General features: G+C 35.6%; 1 protein-coding gene and 2 non-coding genes across 3 annotated transcripts; 1 reads left to right on the top strand and 2 right to left on the bottom strand.

The window, feature by feature from the left end:
* Window positions 1–297: 297 nt before the first annotated feature.
* On the bottom strand, window positions 298–26014 carry LOC145769416 (amine sulfotransferase-like). The gene is made up of 7 exons (XM_082581054.1): window positions 25789–26014; window positions 24869–24979; window positions 24395–24504; window positions 4713–4854; window positions 4104–4219; window positions 3390–3555; window positions 298–985 (listed from the first exon to the last, which is right to left on the bottom strand). Exons 1-7 carry the CDS (start codon window positions 26003–26005, stop codon window positions 873–875), a joined length of 975 nt encoding a protein of 324 aa, XP_082437180.1. The 5' UTR covers window positions 26006–26014; the 3' UTR covers window positions 298–872.
* Window positions 8789–8862, bottom strand: Trnai-aau (transfer RNA isoleucine (anticodon AAU)). The gene has a single exon. It is a non-coding gene; the product is annotated as a tRNA-Ile (tRNA).
* On the top strand, window positions 20417–20490 carry Trnai-aau (transfer RNA isoleucine (anticodon AAU)). Its single transcript has one exon. It is a non-coding gene; the product is annotated as a tRNA-Ile (tRNA).
* Window positions 26015–26255: the final 241 nt, after the last annotated feature.

Genomic DNA, 26255 nt, shown 5'->3' with positions numbered 1-26255 from the left:
TTTTTTTTGTACTAAAGACAGGCAAGACACAACATACAACAGAGTTGAGCATTAGGCTTGTAGCATAACCTAGTCGACAATTAAGTTCTTTTTCAACATTAATTAAAGGTTTGCAGATTACTTTCAATCCATGGAAACTGTTGCCTACTTAATTTTTGACGAGAAGTCAGCTTTACTATAGCAGCAAGAGTAAAGCGGTTGCTGGGAGTGCGGTTGTCAGCAAAGATTTGATTAGTTTACTTTGATTTCTCAATTTACTCACTTTTGGTAGAAATTGAAAACACAATGCTGCAGGCTACAATACTTCAGTTTATTGCAATTAAAACGCGATTTAGTTCATATTTCATTGATTAGATTAAAATGATAGCTAGTGCATAGGCTAGCATTTAATTTAAATAAAATGCTAGCACTTGAGCGCTTTGTAGTGCTTAAGAGCCGGCCTGCGCATAAAAACAGGATATATAGAGAAAAAGCACCATAAGAAAACAACGGTATATAATTACGGGTTATACAAAAAAAATTAAAACAATCAATGCTTCACATTGCTATAGCCTACGATTAACAGTAAATAGGGTCATCGTGAAAACTTACAATTTTTGCAAACAAACATGACAAGTTAAAAGCCTCCCAGAGCATAATTACAATGATTAACGGCTAGAACGTCCAATTTATAATATCATCAGCTAAATTATGCAAGCTACTGTACTTTACAATGTTACATCTTTGTTCTCACAGGCTACGTATTTGAAACGTTCTCATGATGCATTGAGCAATTATGCAACAGTGAAATATATGTACAATTGACCTAGATTCTTGTTATTCTATTGTACAGTACAAATACAAGAAATCGTAGCAGTTGACTGAGCTAGAACTCACAGTTCATACGTAAATCTGATGTCAGTGTTTCCAAGCTTATCCTCCATTATACCATCGATGCGTTCTGATTGGCTGACTGTAAAGTAATCTTTCCATCCTCCGACCTCACCTACAAAATGATAACAAGTCGTTGAACTCTTTGTTTTTACGAAATATTCATGTCGCTTTGTCAAATCTAGACCTGGGCCACAAGAAGATGAGAAAACCTGCCGATCATAATTTTTTACAAATAATTAAATAATTTAAAATCGAAGCAAAAAGTAATTTCACGAACAGCAAAAAATAAATTCATACATTAATTAGTTAATGTGCAAAAGTGTGAGCTCTTATTTCTTTGCTGGTACTGCCTATAACAGGGGCGGGCAACTTCTCCAGTCGGCGGGCCAGATATGGGAAAATGAAGTACTTGGCGGGCCGGATTCATGAATTGCTACATAAATCGCGTATTTATCTACTTAGACAAGGAATAAATCGTATGTAATGTAAACTTGAAGTTTAAAGCATAGAGATCAAAAACAGTATATATTTAACGAATTGATTAACAATTAGCGTAATGTACTTCAATAGCTGCTGAAGTCAGTGAGACATCTGCGGTCGATTTCGGTAACACTTTCATTGCAAAGCAAACATTACGTTTCTTGGCAAAATCCATGAGAAAATATTTATTGTAAATTCATAATCTAATTTTAACCGAAAACAAAGAAGCTAAAAACACAAAGAACTGAAGAATAACTAACACTCACTATTATTTGCATACGTTCCCCGTTTAATTATTACACTAATTAGCCAAATTTCACTTTGATCTATTTTTCCGGCTTGAGGCGAGGTTTGAGACTGAAGGAGATTCTTACAAGGGACAAAGAAAAAGAATGGAAGGGCCCGTTTATGACTTAACATAACATGCTTGTCACTTGACTAAAAACCGAAAACAAAGAGTCAAAGAACACAAACAACTAAAGAATAACTAACAGTCAGTATTATTTGACGTAGTAAGCAAGTAGTGGGTGATTGCGGCAGAGTGTGGCCGCGGGCCACATTATCATGTAAAGACCGGGAACTGTCTGCGGGCCGCTCAAAATCCCGTCGCGGGCCGGATCCGGCCCGCTGGCCGTATGTTGCCCGTCCCTGGCCTATAAGCAAGTCAATTCCAGTATGGTCTGAAATAACTAAGATCTATAAATTAGCGTCTAAACTTTGAGCGCTAAATTAGCAACTTCATCAATGTAGGTATTTGGTTTTTGTGCTTATTCTTCCCTTGGCAAGCCTATATGCTCTCAAACTCATTGGTTTCATTAGCACGTGACTTGCTATAATTAATTCAAAAATCTACTTAGTTCAGAATTCACAACCCTGTCTCTATGTTGTCGTCTTCTAAATCTCAGAAATACCCCGCTTAGAAATAATTTCTATTACCGTCATATTTCCGAAGAACTAAAGTCTTTCACCAATTTGAAATAAAAAACAGTGGTTTGGTCAGCACTTGCATAAAAATAGCTGGAAGTCCGCCGCCTGGTTGTGTGGTGAAAACGTCTGCTCGACTCTCGGAAGGACGTCGGTTCGACACTGCTTTAGCACTCATCTGTGTCTCCGACAAGATACTTAAGGGATGCCTAAATAATGGAAGCAGCTGACTCGATGTCTATTGTCTATATCTTCCTTCGCTGCTTTCGAGTGCGACAAGGAGGATCATACTGCAACTACGCCATCAGAAACTTCGCCATTTATCATGAGCCAAACTGTGCAAATGGTCTGCGTGAACTGGATGATCGATCAATTTTTGTTTGTTTGTTTTTCATATCTTTATCCTGCATTGTGGGAAAGCGGACTTGAGCGCTATACATCGGTGTACGCCTTCCGACGTACACCTGACCTACGCTGCAGCCGACGGCAATGTCTGTTTCCGGTTGTCTACTCTACTTATAACTTAAATTTGGTACTACCCAATTACCCATTACTCGAAATCGATCACTGGGTAGAGGAAATTATCGTAAAGTTTCTTGCCCAGAGAAACAACAGCAAGTGAGGGTGGCTGAAGTCGAACATACAGGCTCTCGACTGCGAGCCAACGCGCTAACCACTCGGCCACTGCTGCCGACTCAATTCAATGGCTGCTCGACATTTGCCCAAATATCTAGCCCGAGTCACCGCCACTGAAGGGTAATAAAAAGCAGAAGCCCTCGACCCTTGAAATGGCGATGAAAAAAGGTTAAAACGAAGTAAAACAAGAAAAAGAGGAAGTCTTATGTTGCGTTGCATGTGTGAGCGTGTAATATGTACAAATTGTAAGTTACATGTAACAATGTAAGCCTGTACTGAATGTTGTCACAATGAGCGCAAAATAAAGTATGTTTATCGTTATTATTACAGTAGACCAAGTATTATTATTATTGAATAATGGAAATAACAAAACTAAGCAAGCCGCCAATGAACACATATAGCATCAATGCCTTTATTTTACACAAAATCTCGTACCAGTAGGCTACTCTTCCTTAGCTTTTAATACAAGTGTTCACCTTTACGCATTTGAAAATTAGCAGAATTTGGGGCAAATCCTCTGCGTTTATTCATGTCTTTTTTCATGTTGTCAAACCCACAGGCTTGGCAGATCTCTTCAATTCTTTCTTCTGTGATTGATTCTTCCATAAAAGCAGCTAACAGTTTAACTTGCTCTGAAAGGTCCTAAAATATACAGGGTAGGCCTATGTTAAAGATGAACAATTGAACATATTCATACAATCACCAAATCATCAAAAATGTGTTGCAAAGATTTATATAGGCTACAAAACCTAACGAATCGATTACATAAACTTAAAGAAACAAGTGCGAAAGAGGATGAATGAGCTTAAGGATTCCTCATCAAGGTTTACTAGACAATAACACGCTAAAATGTGCCGGTGTGTGTCTAAAGAATATGTTAAAACCTTTCTCCCAATGACACTCTTTGTCAAGGGGGCCAAAGCAAAAATTGAGACGAAAATTAATAAAGCTAAAATATTTAGGCTGGTGCTTTGTGCCTTTTATTTCTTTTTACAATATGTCGCTTTCGACACCGTTATTTAAACCCGCTTGAACATTGAAAAAAAAGTTCGAAGTGCGGGCTACTTTCTTCAACAATTTCTTTCACCAAATTTGCTTGTTTTGTCTGTCATACCTCAGACTATCATTTTCAAAGTAAGTTGTGAAATTATCGGGTTGTTTCAGCAAATAAAAAAGATTCAGAATCTTACCTTTTTCATGTCTTCAAAAAAGACAAAACAGACATTCTTGTCTTTCTGACGAGACGACCATGACCTTATGTGGTCAGGATACCATTCTCCAGGTTTCATAAACACAGGAAAATCACCTTTGAAAATTAGCATCAACTTTTTTTTTGTTTGTCGTATCCAGGCTTAGACCCGGTGGTTGAAGATTTAGATTAAGTGGACGGGAAGGCAAGAAAGGCAATCTTCATGTCCACCTTCAGGCATGCATTTAAGTGTCCTGCTAAAGACACAGCCGCATGCTCTTGAGCGGTGTCGAACCGGCGCCTTTTCGATTGCCGTTCTAGGGCTCTCACCACTTGGCTATGCAGCCGACAGCACCAACTTTATATTACCGTACGTAAAATTGAAACTACAACGGCTCAGACGTAAATTGAAACAGCACACTATTAATATCAACTAGTAAACACATGTTTCTCGGCAGACGATTTGTAGCAAGAATTGACAGCGATAGACACGTGTTTCGCCCATGTGTTTTTTTATATCTCTTGGGATGTCTTTACTAGCTCTAGCTACAGCAGTCGAGCAAATGGCTGAAATTATTCTTCAACAAATTGCAAATAACTAACCGCTTACCTGCGACGACGTGCTCAAAGTATTTATTCCATCCTCCGTTGACCATAGACTTAATAGGTTCTATCTTTCCCTGTGGAATTGCCTGTGCAAACTTATACCAAGACACAATTTGGTCTTTAGGATTGCGGATGACATAAATTATCTGCAAGTACAGTATAAACGGTTTAAATTTTTGTTAATGACAAAAATTCATGATAATTAAGGTTTTCAGCATGCCTGGAAGTTTCGCCAGCTTTAGTCTACCGAGTGGAGGAGAGGGGTTGCCCTGGATGGAGGACGGAGATTGGATTTTCTCAGGTGGCTTTTCGATGTGGTTGGAGGTGTAATCGACTTCCCGGATGTTATAGGGGTAGAAACTTGTCTCCAGAAGCTCACACGATGGTGAGCTAATGCTAAGGGTACAGTGGTTTGAGTGAGTTTAGAAATTTTAAATAGGCTATACGTAAAGTTTTTTATACCACACTTGGTGTAAAATTAAATGAATGCAAGCAAATTTGATTTAGTAATCGGATTTTTTAGCCTAGAAGGCTTCATATTTCGTTTGAAGAATTGTCTCACATTTTTTCAATTAATTGTAAAGTTGTTATAACTGATAGGTATAACCCTTTAAGCTTTTAGTGTTCCTTTGTAAATTCTATAAAAGCGATAGCGTCGTCGTCGTCGCGTGAGCCTCTCGGGCCGAGGGTCTATCCTTTTGTCATCTCAGATTCACGATGTTCCCAGACTACACTGGAAGGCTAGGGGAAACTCGTGTAATTTAGACCCCTTAAGCAAAATCTGTGATAATAACGAAAATCCTTGATCAATTTCTTCCAAACTTCACTTGTTTATTTACATACATGAAAGGTACAACATAACGAAGTATCGGGTTTAAATCATTTAAACTGCAGGTAGCACTGCCAAATTTAATTTTTTCATGTGAGGGTCCAATTTACACAACGGTTGGGTAAAATGGACCCCTTCCATACCTGGCCAAAACATACAACTTAATATACAATTTTATTCGGATAGCACCTAACATCACTCTATAAGTTTCTAATTCAATGGCACTTGCAGGTAAATAGTCAATTTCATCTTTTTCAAATAAGGGGTCCAATTTACACAGTGTGATTGTGCAAACTGGACCCATCGATAACTCACAAAAATAGAACATCCCATGCACAAGTTTTTGTTACAAAAACAGAAACACACATTTATGAACAGTTGTCGCAGTAATTAATAGGCTAGCCTACTTGGAATCTCGAATATCACCACACGCTTCATGGGCCCATTCCTTGCATTTTTTACACTGAATCCAGTCTTCATCTGTGGAATCTCCACACACCAGGCAGATGGAATTTTGTTTGTTGTCTGTTTTTCATCCCCTCTTCTGTTCAGTTTTTTGCGCACCGCCTCTTTTCCTTTTAGGTGTTGCAATTGTCATATCACTATCTCTTGTTTTCAGAGTGTTTTTATCAGGGATCTCTGAAGTATTCTGAGGTCCCTGGTTTATTATGAGGAGAACTTGTCAAAATTGTAGCTTTTGATGATTTTCGCCGTTTAGTATCAGGATTTACACATCGGAATCGCTTTGGTAGAGGGCTGATATCTGTTACAGATACATATATGTTACAGATACATCTGTTACAGATATACATCTGCTAACATAGGCTACCTAAAGTTTAATACCCCAAAAAAATAGTTCATGTTATCTGCCTCCACGTGTAATTTGGACCCCTGGGTCCAAATTACACATTTTATCGGGGTCCATTTTACACAACCCTAAGTTAAAATTTCATTCAGGCTCGTCACTAACATCTCAAACTGAGAGTCTAATACTGTCATGGTAGAGTATCTGTGAATGTTGGAGTTGTCTCGAAACGTTTAAATTATTTTCCTACCTGCCTCTGGCCTCCGATTATATCGAGATAACGCATGAACCAAAATAAGATCAAGCACCCCTAATAGTTTACTTGCGTTTTCGTAACTACGCCACAAAAGAAATGAGATCAAACGCAGCTGCTACCACGTGGTCTTGCTAACCTCTTCCATGTCACGTGATCTTCATGACGTCACCTACCGCTATTAGTCTCAAATCAGCCGGGGTCCATTTTACACGAGGGTCCAATTTACACCACTTTCCCCTACTAGAGAGCAGCCAGTTTTTGGTTTCATCATCCAAGACACGCAGACTTTCCACTCCGTTAGGTGGCTTGAAGATGGTACAGTCATTGCTGATGTGATCTGCGGTCCTCGGCACCGCATTCACAGGAGGAGGAAGAGACCGTTCCCCATTGGTGCATGGTTGAGTGAAAAAGCCCGACGCCCACATGGAGACGGTTGAGGCGCACCCATGCCTGTCTTGGTAGTGTCAGGCCGATGGGGCGTGTGTCGGCGTCGAGGATGAACGAATGGAGTCGGCGCTTGACTTCCATTCAGAATTCGATTTATGGTCCACCCAAGTAGCCGCAGATATCTTGTTCATCAGCTTTGTTGATCAGAAGTTGAGCGGCTGGCACGAATGGGTGTCTTGATTTCAGTCGACGTGGGTGCTCGTTTTGGAGAGCAGAGATTTTGTGGTGGAGAAGGTGGTTAAGCTCCAGTGCCCGTCGACCGAGAGACAGAGTGGCTTCTTCGCGACGAAGCTCAGCGGGTTGGATGCCAGCGAGAATGGGGTGATTGTCCAATGGTGTGGGACGCAGGCATCCGATCACAGTGCGCAGGGCGCTGTTTATAGCAGTGTCGATGCTACGGCAGTGAGTACTGCGGCACCAAACAGGTGCACGGTACTCTGCTGAAGAGTAGACAAGGGCTAAGGCTGCTATACGCAAAGTGCCAGCAGTAGTTAATCATGCATGTCTATTGCCTCATCGGTATCACCGGAAGTAGCACCAAAGGTGGACCCAAGGGTATTGACGGAAGTGGTATCCCCGGGTATCACCACAGACAGGGTATCACCATCTGATTTCGGCGCGTGACATCATTCTATGAAAGTATTTTTTTAAATATGATAAATAATAATTGTTTTTGAAATGAGTACCTTTCTTATTTTTCGAATCTGTTAAGAGTGATATTAATGAAACCGTTTTGTTCTTCACAGCTGTTGGTGGTTAGGCGTAAAACTCTCATAAGCAGTTTTGTTGTGGATGCACGAACTCAACCTGCTTCCTGAAGTAGACTTTTATAAACTAGCCTAGCAAGCAGCTGGTACAATGCACTCTTAGTCAGTTAACATTATCTAGTTTTTCTTGTGTTGTTAGATTGTCAGAGTATGTTAGTAAAGTTTAGATGTGATAATTTGTACTGAAATATGTTAGCAAAGTTTAATATTGAGTTGGATATGGAATAATTAAAGCTGAAACATAGCCCCAAAGTTGATTTTAATTAGATGTTGAATTGGTATAAAAACGTCAAGAAGGTTAGAAAGAATAGCGATTTTGAAAGAATAGCGGTTTTAGTTGAGTGGTTTGTATTAAAAAGTTGATTTTAATTAGATGTTGAATTGGTATAAAAACGTCAAGAAGGTTAGAAAGAATAGCGATTTTGAAAGAATAGCGGTTTTAGTTGAGTGGTTTGTATTAAAAAGTTGATTTTGATTAGACGTTGAATCAGTGCAGAAAGAAGGTTAGAAAGAAAAACAGTTTTGGTTTAACGGATTACATTCAAATTACGTATGAGCGTTTGTAAATGACCTGATTTTAATTATTTTTCATCTTTGCAGGAAATAATCTATTGTTAAGTTGCGGGAAATGTAGGGCCTATTAATAATAGGCTACTTATATTTGATTTTAACACGAAAAATTAACATCAACACTCCAAAGCGAAATGCGAAATGTTATATATGGACTACGCTACTCTACAATGCAGAAACATGGACACTGTCATCACAAATGGTTAAACAAGGAGGCTGCTCCGCCAGACCGACACTGATTGCAATAGCGAACAGCTCATCTTAAATTGGATACAAAATATAGCCTAATTCGAGGAAATTCTGAAGTTCGTTCAAACGCCAATGAAACTAGATTTTTTTTTTTCATTTAGCTACTTCTTCTACTGAAAGAAATATACAAAGACTTTTTAAATCAAAATAAAATACATGGTCAGTACGGGGATCGAACCCGCGACATTCGCGTTATTAGCACGACGCTCTAACCAACTGAGCTAACCGACCAGTTTTTTACTGGAAATCTTGTTGTTTAATAAAACCTATGTGCTGACGGACAATAGGTCTATTGGTTCGATTCCAGGTCTTTCCGAATACTGTGTTGCATTCTTATGGGGAGTGGATCTTTCGAGTTTCATAACTTGTCATTGATTGGTGGGATCTTTTGGTGATTTTATTGGTATATGAGGTTTCACTGTTGTTTGGAATGTTTAGGTTGATTGAACATTTCGTTGTACTTTGATGAATCTTTTAATCAGTGGAATTGTTTTAGTTCATTGTAAGGCAAAACCCATGACTTGACCGAAAAAACTTAATAAATACTGCATTTAATTATATTGAACACTAATAAATACTGCATTTAATCATCTTGAACACTAATAAATATTGCATTTTATCATCTTTTCAGTTAATGTTGGTTTCAGTAAACCTTTATTTCACCAGGTCTTCGTTTCGCTGTAACAGCGGCTTCAGCTAAAACTTTATGGTAAGGTTTGATAAATGTAACTAGCCTGGAGTAATAGCTTGGTCAAAACAACATAACTTTAGGCTTATCATGCAGGAATAAATTTTACACTTTTATTTTAGATGATGCTAATACCAGCTAAACAATCAACATTTCTTTTAAACAACGAGAACACCCAAATGAACAGCTATAGAACAAATTGTTGCAACGTATACTTCTCAAATCTGAGGACTGGAAAAAAATCAACAAACCTAGCGCAATCTACATCACAAATTGTTACCTCAAGATAAGCATAAAAAAATACAAACTCCAGCAGAATGAGAGCACAAATTTTGCAACACGTAATGACACCTGCTGATAAAAACACACAAACAAATATCCAAACACAGATTTTAACATTACAAATTTTGCAACACGTAATGACACCTGCTGATAAAAACATACAAACAAATCTCCAAACACAGATTTTAACGTTACAAATTATACAACAGAAACTTGTGATATTTTGTTATAGTTTTTTAAGCTTGTAAAAATAAAATTGCAATTTGTTGAAAATATTTTTTAAGTTTGTAAAAGAAAACTTAAGTTTGTCACTTAACATAATTTTGCATGTGTATGTTTTCATGTGTTAAACTTTCAGATTATAATTTGTTAAAACTATTTTTTTATGTTCAGTTTGTAAGTTATGGAACTTATAAGTTTGTAGTTTGTTAAAACTATTTTTTTTAAGTTGTAAATTATGGAACTTAAACGTTTGTTAAAACTAATTTTCAGTTGTAAATTATGGAACATAAAGTTTGCATCTCGTTAGTTAATGTTTTTTTTTTAAATTTATCAATCATACAAACTGAAAGTTTGTAGCTTGTTAAAAATATTTTTGGTTGTTGGTTTGTGCAATTAAAAGTTTGTGATTTGTTAAAACTATTTTTCAGTTTAATAAAAGTTGAGTTTGTGATTAATTTTCGTGTTTATGTTATTAGAATAAAAGTTTTAGTTTACGATTTGTCAAAACTACTTTTTAGTTTGTAAAACAAAACTTAACTATTTTTTTTTTTATTTAAAATAATTTTTCATGTTTATGTTATTAGAATAAAACTTTTAGTTTACGATTTGTAAAAACTACTTTCTAGTTTGTAAAATAAAACTTAACTATTTTTTTATTTAAATTAATTTTTCGTGTGTATCTTATTAGAATAAAACTTTATGATTTATTAAAATTATTTTTTTTTTAGTTTTGTAAGTTGCAGAACTAACATTTTTAATTTCTTAAAATTTTTATCGTGTTAATGTTTTAAAAAGTTTTAGTGTACAGTTTGTTGAAATAATTTTTTTTTTATTTCTCTCAAGAATAATACATCCGCTTATTTACTCTTTTCTTTTTAAGATAAAGTATTTCCAGCAACCATAAGCTTACTCCCAGCAACCTTAAGCGTATTTCCAGCAACTTAAAGCACACTTATGATTTGCAAACTCTTAAATTGTTTTTATAATCTTAATCTAAAAATCATAAAACACTTTGGATGTGTCTCATGAGACTTTTAAATGACAACACTGTTTACTTAGGGTTTCACCTCCATTCGGTTCTGAAGGTTTTGTTGTTGAGCTGTTGGATCCGTGATCGATCCCACGCTTACATTTTTAAAACGGATTAGTGTCTTGTTTATACTATGGTCACAAGTATTTTTTTTTCACATTTTCAACCCCTGTTATTTTTGTTAAACACACGCATGGTTTACTTTGTAGATGATAAAATTTTATACTAGTAGCCTAGTTTTATGAAGCATAATACTTTAAGTGATTTATATTTTCTACCTGCTACAACTACAATTTAATTTCACATTCATTCTTAGCGATTTAGAGATTACTTATGTATATTCTTCCTATTCCATAAGTACAATTCATCTGTAAAGATAATAATTACCTATAACTAACTGTTTTGAAATAACAACACATTATTTTTGAATGGTGGTAAGTTGTATTGCATAAATCAGTCTTAATGCTGTTTTATTAAAAACGTCTTTGGTAGGCTTCATATGCGTTGCATTTTACAAACTCCAGAACCACTCCACAAGATTGTTTAAGAAACAGAAGAAGTCACGGAGTTGCATTGTTTTGATGAAATGCTTTGACGGGTAAAAATTTTGTAGTATTGACGTAAATTTACCATTCAAGGGTTGGTAGTTTATAAGTTTATAACACAAGATTCACTTTAGTTATAACTTAAGATTCACTTTAGTTTCCTTGCTGACTTGCATAAGTAACTAATCAATGTTGTTTTATGAACTTTCATGACAGGTTGCTGTTTCGTTAGGGTTCTTCAGTTTTATAACGCTCAGTGCTTAAACTGTTTTGTAATTATATCTTACCTAATATGTAACCTCTAACAAATATACCAAACTATTTTATCACATTGAAAGATGTTTTTCTAGTAACCCATTGTTTTATACGTTCTATATGCCTCTAACTTTATGTAATGATTTTTCCACATCTACTTATAACCTAATTTCAGTGAGGTAGGTACATTTAAGCCAACAACTTTCTATGAGTATCAATCCACAACTAAATTTTTTCACTTCAATTCATTGCTGGGTGAAAGCACACAAGCAGATCTCGGAAACAAAAGATTATTTTATACCAGTCCTAATACATTGTCTTGTATTACATCCAAACTTCAAAATTTATCTGTTACACTGATTGATTTGTATAAAAACGAACCCATAGTTCCTTAATTCCTATCAAATTCGTCTAACGAAGTGGATCTTACAACTTAATCGCTTCCCTTAATTGGATGACACCCTTTAATAAACTGCTAGCATCTCCTGTTTGAAAAGCTTAGGCACCTGCTATAGCACATAATTTCATGATCACGAGTTTTCACAGTTGAATTATGACTTTAAACGTCTTTGTTTTATCACAGTCAAAACATTTTTTAAATGAAATTGCAATAAACTGTTTTATGTTGTTTAAAACAGACGTAATATAACAATTTTTAGTTTGGTCATGCGTACTGAACACTAAGTTAAGGTGTTGATCTTAAGAATCAATGAACTAAAGTCCGCGTGGGATCGAAATCCCACATCTAGTATTTCGATTTTTGGGTTAATGTTTAGCACTTAATTCTGTTTGTTTTGTTTCTTAACCTCACGTCAGTTGCTTGTACACACGGTTGTGGTTTTTCTTAATCACAACAAGATTCACTTTTTCACATAAAAAGCATAGACATCTAAAAATTTGCCAATAAGTCCCTTTTGTTTGCTCAGATTCCGACATAAATAGATGAAAAATCGCTTTACCTTTGATCTATTTTACTATTTTCTGACAAACAATCAGGTTTTAGCAACACTTTTGCAACAACTTATTAGGTTTTTACGTGTTTTCTAGCTACAATCTACTTATCACGAGTTTACTTATAATAAAAACGGTGGATAAAAATAAAGAAACTCAAGTTAGAATGATGTAACCTTCGTGATTTGCGATAATTTTGTGCCTACAAAATGTCAATTTTGAAACTGAATCAAAGTTAAACACATATAACGAATAACATTTTACTTGTTTGTATACAGAAATACCAAAAGTATTAATTATTTCCAACCATATAACGCCATCCATTCGTTTAGAATCGACATAACCCATTTTTTTAAAACAAGTCTGAACACGATTTATATGAAATTAGCGGTTTATTTTAAATCGATTACAATATCGTTTCAAATTGATTTTGTGGCAAAAATGTTTATTTATTTACATCACGTAAAAGTACGATTTTTTTTTTCATTGTGATATTGTTTGGTAAATTTTTGTTAATATCTCCGCCTCTTGTGTAACTTTAAGTGTTTTACAAGATCTAAACAAAAATCAAGCAGTCTGATGCATTTCATGGTAACTTTTGAACAGGTCTAAACCGGTTTTGATAAAAATATGCTTGAAAACACATGATGATGCTTTATTAAATGATCCACGTTTATCACCACGAGCCAAACCAGTTGCAATAATTTTGTTTCACAACATCAAAAAACTTTGTGTTCGTAGATTTTAACAATTGTTTGGTCTGTAATCGACTTTACCGGTTTGTTTACCATCAACTTACGTTTAAACATAAAAAAATTACTTGAACGTTCTACTTGAATACATAGTACCATAGCATTTACGCGTGATGATTACTTTTAACAACTGCAAACCAATGACGCCAATTTATTCAACAGACCCATTAAGCAAAGATTTGTTTATCATTATCCGCAACTATTTCTATTGTCTTTTCACCATTGAATCAGCTCCTCAGACTTTCTTTTGTCGTATGTTGTGTAATGTTTATTTCTTAAAAATATGTTATTTGAACAATTTTCCGCTTTTATGCTTATCCTCATCTCAAACAGATTGCTTGTGAAGACCGTATATTTTAATAGTTTCCATATTTTAGTAAAGATTTCCATGTTTCATTTAACTCTTTTATCTTACCCCTACATCTAAACTTATTGTTTGGTTCCTCTTGAACTGTCTTTTGGTCACATGTTCCTGGTGCTTCATCTTTATTACCTTATCTCACTTAGAATACACTGGTTTGTGGTTAGTCTATGTAATTCCGACATATACACTTGGTACTAATTATTACTTCCAGACAGTAGATTCATCCTCTTTATCTTCAATTAATCTTACAGTACAACGGCTTTAATCTCTTCCAAACTCCTCTTCTTTAGTCTTTCTCTGATCTTATTGGCTCAAAACGTAATAAGTTTACCAACTAGTCTTTCTGTTTTTACATATTCATGGTATTTTACCGCCACTCGTGTGTTTTTCAGATATAAATCCAAAGGTAAAGCTTTAATTTTGTGTAACATTTTCAAAATAACGTCAAACGATTTTTTAAGACATGTACAAAATATCATAAAATTGTGTTTGAACCTAGAAACAAATAGAAAAAAAAAATGTATATCTACGTAATACTTTTCACTAAACACAGATGCAAAATTGTTAAATCACTCAGTTTTGATGATCACTGTCTGTTACACAACAACAATCTATCTTTTGCTTGAGTAAACGTTTTTTTCTTTTCTTTTAGATAAGTCACAATATCTGTACACACCTTTCCACAGTGATTGTCTACCAAAGTGGTGCTCCTTCCACAACACTTGTTCGAAATGTTTGTGGTGACGTACTTGTATTTAATATGATTGTGATATGCTAACTGTAAGCTATCAAACAAAATCTAAGACACTGTAAAATATATACCAAAGAGCATTTGTCAAGAAAAACTAGAATATACTATAATAGAAAACTACTTTAACATATTCTATATAATTTTTAATAGGTATAATATGATATATATATATATATATATATATATATATAATAAAAAATATAATAGAGAGGTATAATTTTATAGGATAATCTAGTTATAATATGTTTTTCTGCAAATACTCTTTGGTATATATTTTACAGTGTCTTAGATTTTGTTTGATAGCTTACAGTTAGCATATCACAATCATATTAAATACAAGTACGTCACCACAAACATTTCGAACAAGTGTTGTGGAAGGAGCACCACTTTGGTAGACAATCACTGTGGAAAGGTGTGTACAGATATTGTGACTTATCTAAAAGAAAAGAAAAAAACGTTTACTCAAGCAAAAGATAGATTGTTGTTGTGTAACAGACAGTGATCATCAAAACTGAGTGATTTAACAATTTTGCATCTGTGTTTAGTGAAAAGTATTACGTAGATATACATTTTTTTTTTCTATTTGTTTCTAGGTTCAAACACAATTTTATGATATTTTGTACATGTCTTAAAAAATCGTTTGACGTTATTTTGAAAATGTTACACAAAATTAAAGCTTTACCTTTGGATTTATATCTGAAAAACACACGAGTGGCGGTAAAATACCATGAATATGTAAAAACAGAAAGACTAGTTGGTAAACTTATTACGTTTTGAGCCAATAAGATCAGAGAAAGACTAAAGAAGAGGAGTTTGGAAGAGATTAAAGCCGTTGTACTGTAAGATTAATTGAAGATAAAGAGGATGAATCTACTGTCTGGAAGTAATAATTAGTACCAAGTGTATATGTCGGAATTACATAGACTAACCACAAACCAGTGTATTCTAAGTGAGATAAGGTAATAAAGATGAAGCACCAGGAACATGTGACCAAAAGACAGTTCAAGAGGAACCAAACAATAAGTTTAGATGTAGGGGTAAGATAAAAGAGTTAAATGAAACATGGAAATCTTTACTAAAATATGGAAACTATTAAAATATACGGTCTTCACAAGCAATCTGTTTGAGATGAGGATAAGCATAAAAGCGGAAAATTGTTCAAATAACATATTTTTAAGAAATAAACATTACACAACATACGACAAAAGAAAGTCTGAGGAGCTGATTCAATGGTGAAAAGACAATAGAAATAGTTGCGGATAATGATAAACAAATCTTTGCTTAATGGGTCTGTTGAATAAATTGGCGTCATTGGTTTGCAGTTGTTAAAAGTAATCATCACGCGTAAATGCTATGGTACTATGTATTCAAGTAGAACGTTCAAGTAATTTTTTTATGTTTAAACGTAAGTTGATGGTAAACAAACCGGTAAAGTCGATTACAGACCAAACAATTGTTAAAATCTACGAACACAAAGTTTTTTGATGTTGTGAAACAAAATTATTGCAACTGGTTTGGCTCGTGGTGATAAACGTGGATCATTTAATAAAGCATCATCATGTGTTTTCAAGCATATTTTTATCAAAACCGGTTTAGACCTGTTCAAAAGTTACCATGAAATGCATCAGACTGCTTGATTTTTGTTTAGATCTTGTAAAACACTTAAAGTTACACAAGAGGCGGAGATATTAACAAAAATTTACCAAACAATATCACAATGAAAAAAAAAATCGTACTTTTACGTGATGTAAATAAATAAACATTTTTGCCACAAAATCAATTTGAAACGATATTGTAATCGATTTAAAATAAACCGCTAATTTCATATAAATCGTGTTCAGACTTGTTTTAAAAAAATGGGTTATGTCGATTCTAAACGAATGGATGGCGTTATATGGTTGGAAATAATTAATACTTTTGGTATTTCTGTATACAAACAAGTAAAATGTTATTCGTTATATGTGTTTAACTTTGATTCAGTTTCAACATTGACATTTTGTAGGCACAAAATTATCGCAAATCACGAAGGTTACATCATTCTAACTTGAGTTTCTTTATTTTTATCCACCGTTTTTATTATAAGTAAACTCGTGATAAGTAGATTGTAGCTAGAAAACACGTAAAAACCTAATAAGTTGTTGCAAAAGTGTTGCTAAAACCTGATTGTTTGTCAGAAAATAGTAAAATAGATCAAAGGTAAAGCGATTTTTCATCTATTTATGTCGGAATCTGAGCAAACAAAAGGGACTTATTGGCAAATTTTTAGATGTCTATGCTTTTTATGTGAAAAAGTGAATCTTGTTGTGATTAAGAAAAACCACAACCGTGTGTACAAGCAACTGACGTGAGGTTAAGAAACAAAACAAACAGAATTAAGTGCTAAACATTAACCCAAAAATCGAAATACTAGATGTGGGATTTCGATCCCACGCGGACTTTAGTTCATTGATTCTTAAGATCAACACCTTAACTTAGTGTTCAGTACGCATGACCAAACTAAAAATTGTTATATTACGTCTGTTTTAAACAACATAAAACAGTTTATTGCAATTTCATTTAAAAAATGTTTTGACTGTGATAAAACAAAGACGTTTAAAGTCATAATTCAACTGTGAAAACTCGTGATCATGAAATTATGTGCTATAGCAGGTGCCTAAGCTTTTCAAACAGGAGATGCTAGCAGTTTATTAAAGGGTGTCATCCAATTAAGGGAAGCGATTAAGTTGTAAGATCCACTTCGTTAGACGAATTTGATAGGAATTAAGGAACTATGGGTTCGTTTTTATACAAATCAATCAGTGTAACAGATAAATTTTGAAGTTTGGATGTAATACAAGACAATGTATTAGGACTGGTATAAAATAATCTTTTGTTTCCGAGATCTGCTTGTGTGCTTTCACCCAGCAATGAATTGAAGTGAAAAAATTTAGTTGTGGATTGATACTCATAGAAAGTTGTTGGCTTAAATGTACCTACCTCACTGAAATTAGGTTATAAGTAGATGTGGAAAAATCATTACATAAAGTTAGAGGCATATAGAACGTATAAAACAATGGGTTACTAGAAAAACATCTTTCAATGTGATAAAATAGTTTGGTATATTTGTTAGAGGTTACATATTAGGTAAGATATAATTACAAAACAGTTTAAGCACTGAGCGTTATAAAACTGAAGAACCCTAACGAAACAGCAACCTGTCATGAAAGTTCATAAAACAACATTGATTAGTTACTTATGCAAGTCAGCAAGGAAACTAAAGTGAATCTTAAGTTATAACTAAAGTGAATCTTGTGTTATAAACTTATAAACTACCAACCCTTGAATGGTAAATTTACGTCAATACTACAAAATTTTTACCCGTCAAAGCATTTCATCAAAACAATGCAACTCCGTGACTTCTTCTGTTTCTTAAACAATCTTGTGGAGTGGTTCTGGAGTTTGTAAAATGCAACGCATATGAAGCCTACCAAAGACGTTTTTAATAAAACAGCATTAAGACTGATTTATGCAATACAACTTACCACCATTCAAAAATAATGTGTTGTTATTTCAAAACAGTTAGTTATAGGTAATTATTATCTTTACAGATGAATTGTACTTATGGAATAGGAAGAATATACATAAGTAATCTCTAAATCGCTAAGAATGAATGTGAAATTAAATTGTAGTTGTAGCAGGTAGAAAATATAAATCACTTAAAGTATTATGCTTCATAAAACTAGGCTACTAGTATAAAATTTTATCATCTACAAAGTAAACCATGCGTGTGTTTAACAAAAATAACAGGGGTTGAAAATGTGAAAAAAAAATACTTGTGACCATAGTATAAACAAGACACTAATCCGTTTTAAAAATGTAAGCGTGGGATCGATCACGGATCCAACAGCTCAACAACAAAACCTTCAGAACCGAATGGAGGTGAAACCCTAAGTAAACAGTGTTGTCATTTAAAAGTCTCATGAGACACATCCAAAGTGTTTTATGATTTTTAGATTAAGATTATAAAAACAATTTAAGAGTTTGCAAATCATAAGTGTGCTTTAAGTTGCTGGAAATACGCTTAAGGTTGCTGGGAGTAAGCTTATGGTTGCTGGAAATACTTTATCTTAAAAAGAAAAGAGTAAATAAGCGGATGTATTATTCTTGAGAGAAATAAAAAAAAAATTATTTCAACAAACTGTACACTAAAACTTTTTAAAACATTAACACGATAAAAATTTTAAGAAATTAAAAATGTTAGTTCTGCAACTTACAAAACTAAAAAAAAAATAATTTTAATAAATCATAAAGTTTTATTCTAATAAGATACACACGAAAAATTAATTTAAATAAAAAAATAGTTAAGTTTTATTTTACAAACTAGAAAGTAGTTTTTACAAATCGTAAACTAAAAGTTTTATTCTAATAACATAAACATGAAAAATTATTTTAAATAAAAAAAAAATAGTTAAGTTTTGTTTTACAAACTAAAAAGTAGTTTTGACAAATCGTAAACTAAAACTTTTATTCTAATAACATAAACACGAAAATTAATCACAAACTCAACTTTTATTAAACTGAAAAATAGTTTTAACAAATCACAAACTTTTAATTGCACAAACCAACAACCAAAAATATTTTTAACAAGCTACAAACTTTCAGTTTGTATGATTGATAAATTTAAAAAAAAAACATTAACTAACGAGATGCAAACTTTATGTTCCATAATTTACAACTGAAAATTAGTTTTAACAAACGTTTAAGTTCCATAATTTACAACTTAAAAAAAATAGTTTTAACAAACTACAAACTTATAAGTTCCATAACTTACAAACTGAACATAAAAAAATAGTTTTAACAAATTATAATCTGAAAGTTTAACACATGAAAACATACACATGCAAAATTATGTTAAGTGACAAACTTAAGTTTTCTTTTACAAACTTAAAAAATATTTTCAACAAATTGCAATTTTATTTTTACAAGCTTAAAAAACTATAACAAAATATCACAAGTTTCTGTTGTATAATTTGTAACGTTAAAATCTGTGTTTGGAGATTTGTTTGTATGTTTTTATCAGCAGGTGTCATTACGTGTTGCAAAATTTGTAATGTTAAAATCTGTGTTTGGATATTTGTTTGTGTGTTTTTATCAGCAGGTGTCATTACGTGTTGCAAAATTTGTGCTCTCATTCTGCTGGAGTTTGTATTTTTTTATGCTTATCTTGAGGTAACAATTTGTGATGTAGATTGCGCTAGGTTTGTTGATTTTTTTCCAGTCCTCAGATTGTAGAAGTATACGTTGCAACAATTTGTTCTATAGCTGTTCATTTGGGTGTTCTCGTTGTTTAAAAGAAATGTTGATTGTTTAGCTGGTATTAGCATCATCTAAAATAAAAGTGTAAAATTTATTCCTGCATGATAAGCCTAAAGTTATGTTGTTTTGACCAAGCTATTACTCCAGGCTAGTTACATTTATCAAACCTTACCATAAAGTTTTAGCTGAAGCCGCTGTTACAGCGAAACGAAGACCTGGTGAAATAAAGGTTTACTGAAACCAACATTAACTGAAAAGATGATAAAATGCAATATTTATTAGTGTTCAAGATGATTAAATGCAGTATTTATTAGTGTTCAATATAATTAAATGCAGTATTTATTAAGTTTTTTCGGTCAAGTCATGGGTTTTGCCTTACAATGAACTAAAACAATTCCACTGATTAAAAGATTCATCAAAGTACAACGAAATGTTCAATCAACCTAAACATTCCAAACAACAGTGAAACCTCATATACCAATAAAATCACCAAAAGATCCCACCAATCAATGACAAGTTATGAAACTCGAAAGATCCACTCCCCATAAGAATGCAACACAGTATTCGGAAAGACCTGGAATCGAACCAATAGACCTATTGTCCGTCAGCACATAGGTTTTATTAAACAACAAGATTTCCAGTAAAAAACTGGTCGGTTAGCTCAGTTGGTTAGAGCGTCGTGCTAATAACGCGAATGTCGCGGGTTCGATCCCCGTACTGACCATGTATTTTATTTTGATTTAAAAAGTCTTTGTATATTTCTTTCAGTAGAAGAAGTAGCTAAATGAAAAAAAAAATCTAGTTTCATTGGCGTTTGAACGAACTTCAGAATTTCCTCGAATTAGGCTATATTTTGTATCCAATTTAAGATGAGCTGTTCGCTATTGCAATCAGTGTCGGTCTGGCGGAGCAGCCTCCTTGTTTAACCATTTGTGATGACAGTGTCCATGTTTCTGCATTGTAGAGTAGCGTAGTCCATATATAACATTTCGCATTTCGCTTTGGAGTGTTGATGTTAATTTTTCGTGTTAAAATCAAATATAAGTAGCCTATTATTAATAGGCCCTACATTTCCCGCAACTTAACAATAGATTATTTCCTGCAAAGATGAAAAATAATTAAAATCAGGTCATTTACAAACGCTCATACGTAATTTGAATGTAATCCGTTAAACCAAAACTGTTTTTCTTTCTAACCTTCTTTCTGCACTGATTCAACGTCTAATCAAAATCAACTTTTTAATACAAACCACTCAACTAAAACCGCTATTCTTTCAAAATCGCTATTCTTTCTAACCTTCTTGACGTTTTTATACCAATTCAACATCTAATTAAAATCAACTTTTTAATACAAACCACTCAACTAAAACCGCTATTCTTTCAAAATCGCTATTCTTTCTAACCTTCTTGACGTTTTTATACCAATTCAACATCTAATTAAAATCAACTTTGGGGCTATGTTTCAGCTTTAATTATTCCATATCCAACTCAATATTAAACTTTGCTAACATATTTCAGTACAAATTATCACATCTAAACTTTACTAACATACTCTGACAATCTAACAACACAAGAAAAACTAGATAATGTTAACTGACTAAGAGTGCATTGTACCAGCTGCTTGCTAGGCTAGTTTATAAAAGTCTACTTCAGGAAGCAGGTTGAGTTCGTGCATCCACAACAAAACTGCTTATGAGAGTTTTACGCCTAACCACCAACAGCTGTGAAGAACAAAACGGTTTCATTAATATCACTCTTAACAGATTCGAAAAATAAGAAAGGTACTCATTTCAAAAACAATTATTATTTATCATATTTAAAAAAATACTTTCATAGAATGATGTCACGCGCCGAAATCAGATGGTGATACCCTGTCTGTTGTGATACCCGGGGATACCACTTCCGTCAATACCCTTGGGTCCACCTTTGGTGCTACTTCCGGTGATACCGATGAGGCAATAGACATGCATGATTAACTACTGCCAGCCCTTGCCCCTCAGCTAGAGCCTGCCAGGCGCTTGAGCACCGCAGCATGGGATGTCAGTTTCTTGCGCAGTGACACCAAATGGTGGCGGTATGTGAGTGATCTGTCCAGTATCAGCCAAAGATACTTTGGCTCGGGGCAGAAGGACACAGCTTTTCCGTTGTTCTGGACGTGTAGCTCACGATCAGCTTCCCGATTATGGAGGTGGAAAGCTGCTGCCACAGTTTTGGTTTCGCTGAGTTTCAGTCGCCAGTTCTGAAGATAAGCTGAGAGAGTTTTCATGTCCTGGCTCAAGGTGTGTTCTAGATTTTCCCACGACTTTGTGGAGTGGAGAATTGCCAGGTCGTCCGCATAAGCGTGTTTTGCGGAGACAGTAGTTGGCAGGTCGTGAGTGTAGATGTTGAAAAGAAGTGGAGCCAGGACCGATCCCTGTTGGACGCCTTTTTTTAGACGTCTCAGTCTGCTTTGCCTTGAGTTGCCGGTGGTGAGGGTGAAGCTTCGATTTCTGACAAGTTCCATAATCATATGAACCATATTGTCGGTCAGGAAGCAGGCGAAGCAGCTTGCAAGTAAGGCCACGATGCCATACGGTGTCATAGGCAGCTGTGAGATCTAGAAAGACAGCGCCGGCCTTATTTTTTTGCTTCAAAGCAATCCTCGATGTTTTGGGTCAAAAGTGTGACCTGATCTACGGTAGATTTTCCGCACCGAGACCCAGCTTGCTCTTTTGGAAGGAGCGGATCGATGATTGGGTTGACGCGGGCATAGATCAGTCTTTCGAGGATCTTGAAAGGAACACAGAGGAGGGATATTGGACAATAACTCCTTGGATCCTCTGGTTGCTTGTGGGGTCTAGGGATCGCAACTACTAAAACTCTTCTCCAGATTTTTGAGATTGTGAGGTGGTGCAGGCGAGAAGAGAGGAATCTACGTAACCAGGACTTTAGGGCAGGGCCAGCATGGAGTGCAAGCTCAGGGCAGATCTTATCCGGCCCTGGAGACTTGTGTGGTTTCACTAGGCGGAGGGCGGTGACAAATTCCTCTGGAGTAAAATCTCCAGAGATTGTTTCTTCTTGTGATGTTTCCACTCGCCACAGGGCAGGTACTTCCTTGGCAACAAGGCGAGATGCCTTGCGGTCCTTTGTCTTGTAGACCCCGTTCTGCACTAGCTGGGAAGCGATGGCATTAGCAGAAACGGGGCACTGGCGGGGGAGTTTGCTGAGCGCCTGGTGAGGTTGTTGATGATGCTCTATGCTTTGCGGCTGAGTGTGAGAAGTCGATGGTTTTGACAGCTTCGTTCCATCGCTCAAGCTTTTTTGTGTCCAGCCGCTCAAATAGACTGGTGGCGGCGGTGTTAGAAGCAGTACCAGGTGCGGCGCCTAGATAGGAGCGATAGGGAGCCTCACACACAGAGTCTCAGCAGTCAGCATGGTGTATAGCTGGTCCGATGGCCACGTGGTATTGTGGCCCTTGCCGCAGTTAGTCCTCCATATGGCATTGCAGAATTCCTGGTATGCCTCGTCTACGTTGCATGCTTCAGACAGACGATAGTAACTTTGCAGCAGACTCATTGGTCAGGAGGCTGTATTGATTCCAATCGGATTTTTTGAACTTCCATCGCTTCACCGGTGAACTCCGGACAGGAGCCATACGTTTTGGGGCGATGATGAGGGACGGCCGGTGTTGGGATCGCGGGAACTTCTCCAGCACACGTCTGTCTGGAAGAGAGCTGTCGACACTCGCGAAGGCCAAGTCAGGGTTTGTCCCTGTTCCCCAGCGGCCGAAGTGGAAACTACCTGGTACCTTTTGATTGAATAGGAGGGCAATATGGTTTGTAGAGGCCCAGTCAGCCAGAAATTCCCCGTCGCTGCTTGTGTTGTTCTAGCCCCAGTCGATGTGCTGGCAGTTGAAATCGCCAGCGTAGAGACTGAGGGAAGGAAACGGTGGGAGGGATGGTGGAAAGATTCGAGAGGGGCTGTAAATGTTGACGATGTTGTAGTCTGAGATACAAATGTATACCCACTCAATCTCGGCATCAGGTGGAGATTGGTCGATAATATCCACTTCAAGCTCTCATGCAAAAACGTGGCAATGCCGTGCTTCCTGCTTAAGGTAGACCCGATTAGCGTGTAGTTGGGAATAGCTAGCCTATCTGCAGAGGTGCAGTGGGTCTCCTGGTGGAGGATGACGAGTGCCCGGTTGGTGTGGGCAAGCTGCTCCACAACTTTGATCTTGCTTGTTGTGTAGCCTTCTAGGTTGAGCTGCATAATGGTGGGGTGTCTTAACTTGCCCATTGCCCCTTGCAGCTGTGCCGTCCGGGTGGAGGCTCTTTGTTGACAAGTTTCGTTTGGCATCTGCGTGGATGCAGATGTTACTCACAGGATGGGGCACGACGAGCCACTTGTCGTCAGCGTTAGCATACATGTAGTAAACAAGAACGCAAAAAAGTTTATTTTAGTATCAATCATTAATGCAATATCTATCTTACAAAGCGGATAAAAACTTGGTTATACTTGTCCAGATGAATGCCCTATAATAGGCTGCTACGACAAAGAATGCACAAGACGCTGCAGTGTTAAAAACATTGTAGGTAAAAACGGGTGGGATAGGCTTCAAATAGCAACATTCAAAACTTAAAGTCTTACCTTGGCGTTTGCTTTCGCAAATTTTTCCGTGTTGATTAGTTCAATTGGTAAGTGCGTACAGTATAACCTCCGAGGGACCGGGAATTTGTCGATCAGTTTGAACTTTTCAACTAAAAGATTTGCATGAAAGAGTGGTTTATCTTCAGCATGTTAACACGCTAAATATAAGCAGAAGTAAATGTTCAAAATAAAACTGTGTCAAAGTAGTGTTTCCACGCAAAATTTGTCGGTCATAGCTCTGTTCTTTTTGAACCAATTTTTTTAAGAGTTGTGTAAAAAACACTTTTTCTAGAATAAATATCATTTTGATCAAATTTAGTTTTGATCAAAAAATTTTGCTTTGAAGTAATCAAGTAAAAAAGTAAATTTTACAAAAATTTCAGTATGCTGGAGTAAAACTTTATTGTATTCTAGCTACAGCAACAGTTACTTTCATACTATTCATATATAAAAATATTTCAAAACTGTATGCACCTGGGTCTATTTCCACGTAGGTGAATGGAAAAGGAAGAACATGAGTAAGGTTGTGGAAAGATTCGTCTTTATAGAGTATTTTTCTCACTACTTCGGACATCCACGTATTCCCTGTCAGTACAAGACACGAATGAACTTTAGCTTATTTTCATACCAGCTAGCTATTATTGTTTTATAGTTATTGTTTTATATTCAATCAATCAAATGAATCTCGGGTGCATAGCCGAGTGGTGAGAGCCCTGGAATGGCAATCGAAAGGGCACTGGTTCGACATCGCTCAAGAGCATGCAGCTGTGTCTTTGGCAGGACACTTAAAGGCATGCCTGAAAGTCGTCACAAAGATTGGCTTTCTTGCCTTCCCGTCCACTTAATCTAAATCTTCAACAAACTGGTGTAAGCCTGGATACAACAAACAAAAAAATCAAATGAATGTAACTATGAATCCAACAGTAAATACCTAGCCAGAAAATCATGTTTTGTTTTACACTGATTCAACGTATGCAGACGTAGTTTTTTTTCATTCGTTCCAAGTGTGCAGAACTGTAACGAACGTAATCTGATAGTGTTGTTTATTTATTGTCTACAGCTAATCAAATTTGTTTTTCAGGAATTTTAGGCTAGTTTTACGCTTTACATCTCTAGGTAATCTGACTAAAGGAAGTCATTCTAACCTTATCCTTAGTAGGCTACTTTGCGGAAGATCTTATTTCTATCTGTTATCGAAATAAGCTAGGTCTTCCCAAATCAAACCCGAATTTATCCACTCGGTCTCAGACAGCTAAATATTGAAACTTGCTTGCTGGCATATTACGATTTCAGTCAGTAAGTACTGCAAGTTTACACGGTTGTCGAAAACAATTAGCGTGCATAAAATTGTTTGCAAAACAAAAATCGGAGTTTATTCTTGAAAATACCCTTACCCGTTTTAGGATAAGACACGATCAGTACATCACTCTCCCTAATTTCGACGTTGTTGTACATGTGCTTGGTAGGTACGTCCGAAAACCCAGGCATGAAGGTGCATCCTTTCCATTGTTCGCCAACTCTCATTTCTGGAAAACCTGCTGCAACCATTTTCCTCATCAATTCTTCCTCTTCTTCAGTAAGAAGTTTGCAAAATTCATCAATCGGATTCATTGTTTTTGATGTTATAAAGACTATGCAAGCTAAATAGGTTTTTGGTTTTTTAAAAACAGCTATAAAAAATCTTAACGCATTCATTTACAGAGAGCTCACGCAATTAGGCCTATGCGGAATCCCAAGCATAATTTAAATTTAGATTTTTGGATATATGTTGGCTCTATGTGTTCTCACATGATGGCTATCCCTCGTCTTCGAGGATGGTGGTCCTCGCAATAAGTCTTGCGAAGACGCCTGTGCGTGTGTT

Source organism: Aplidium turbinatum, chromosome 4 (genome assembly GCF_918807975.1).
Source record: "Aplidium turbinatum chromosome 4, kaAplTurb1.1, whole genome shotgun sequence".
Taxonomy (NCBI): Eukaryota; Metazoa; Chordata; class Ascidiacea; order Aplousobranchia; family Polyclinidae; genus Aplidium; species Aplidium turbinatum.
This window is presented reverse-complemented; position numbering and strand designations above follow the sequence as displayed.

Bases quoted from the DNA above. Each gene is read 5' to 3' on its own strand.
- LOC145769416 (XM_082581054.1), bottom strand. From the start codon at position 26,005: ATGAATCCGATTGATGAATTTTGCAAACTTCTTACTGAAGAAGAGGAA. The intron at 24,980-25,788 runs GTAAGGGTATTT...TTGTACTGACAG, and splicing joins CGTGTCTTATCCTAAAACGG to GGAATACGTGGATGTCCGAA. The intron at 24,505-24,868 runs GTGCATACAGTT...CAAATCTTTTAG, and splicing joins CTACGTGGAAATAGACCCAG to TTGAAAAGTTCAAACTGATC.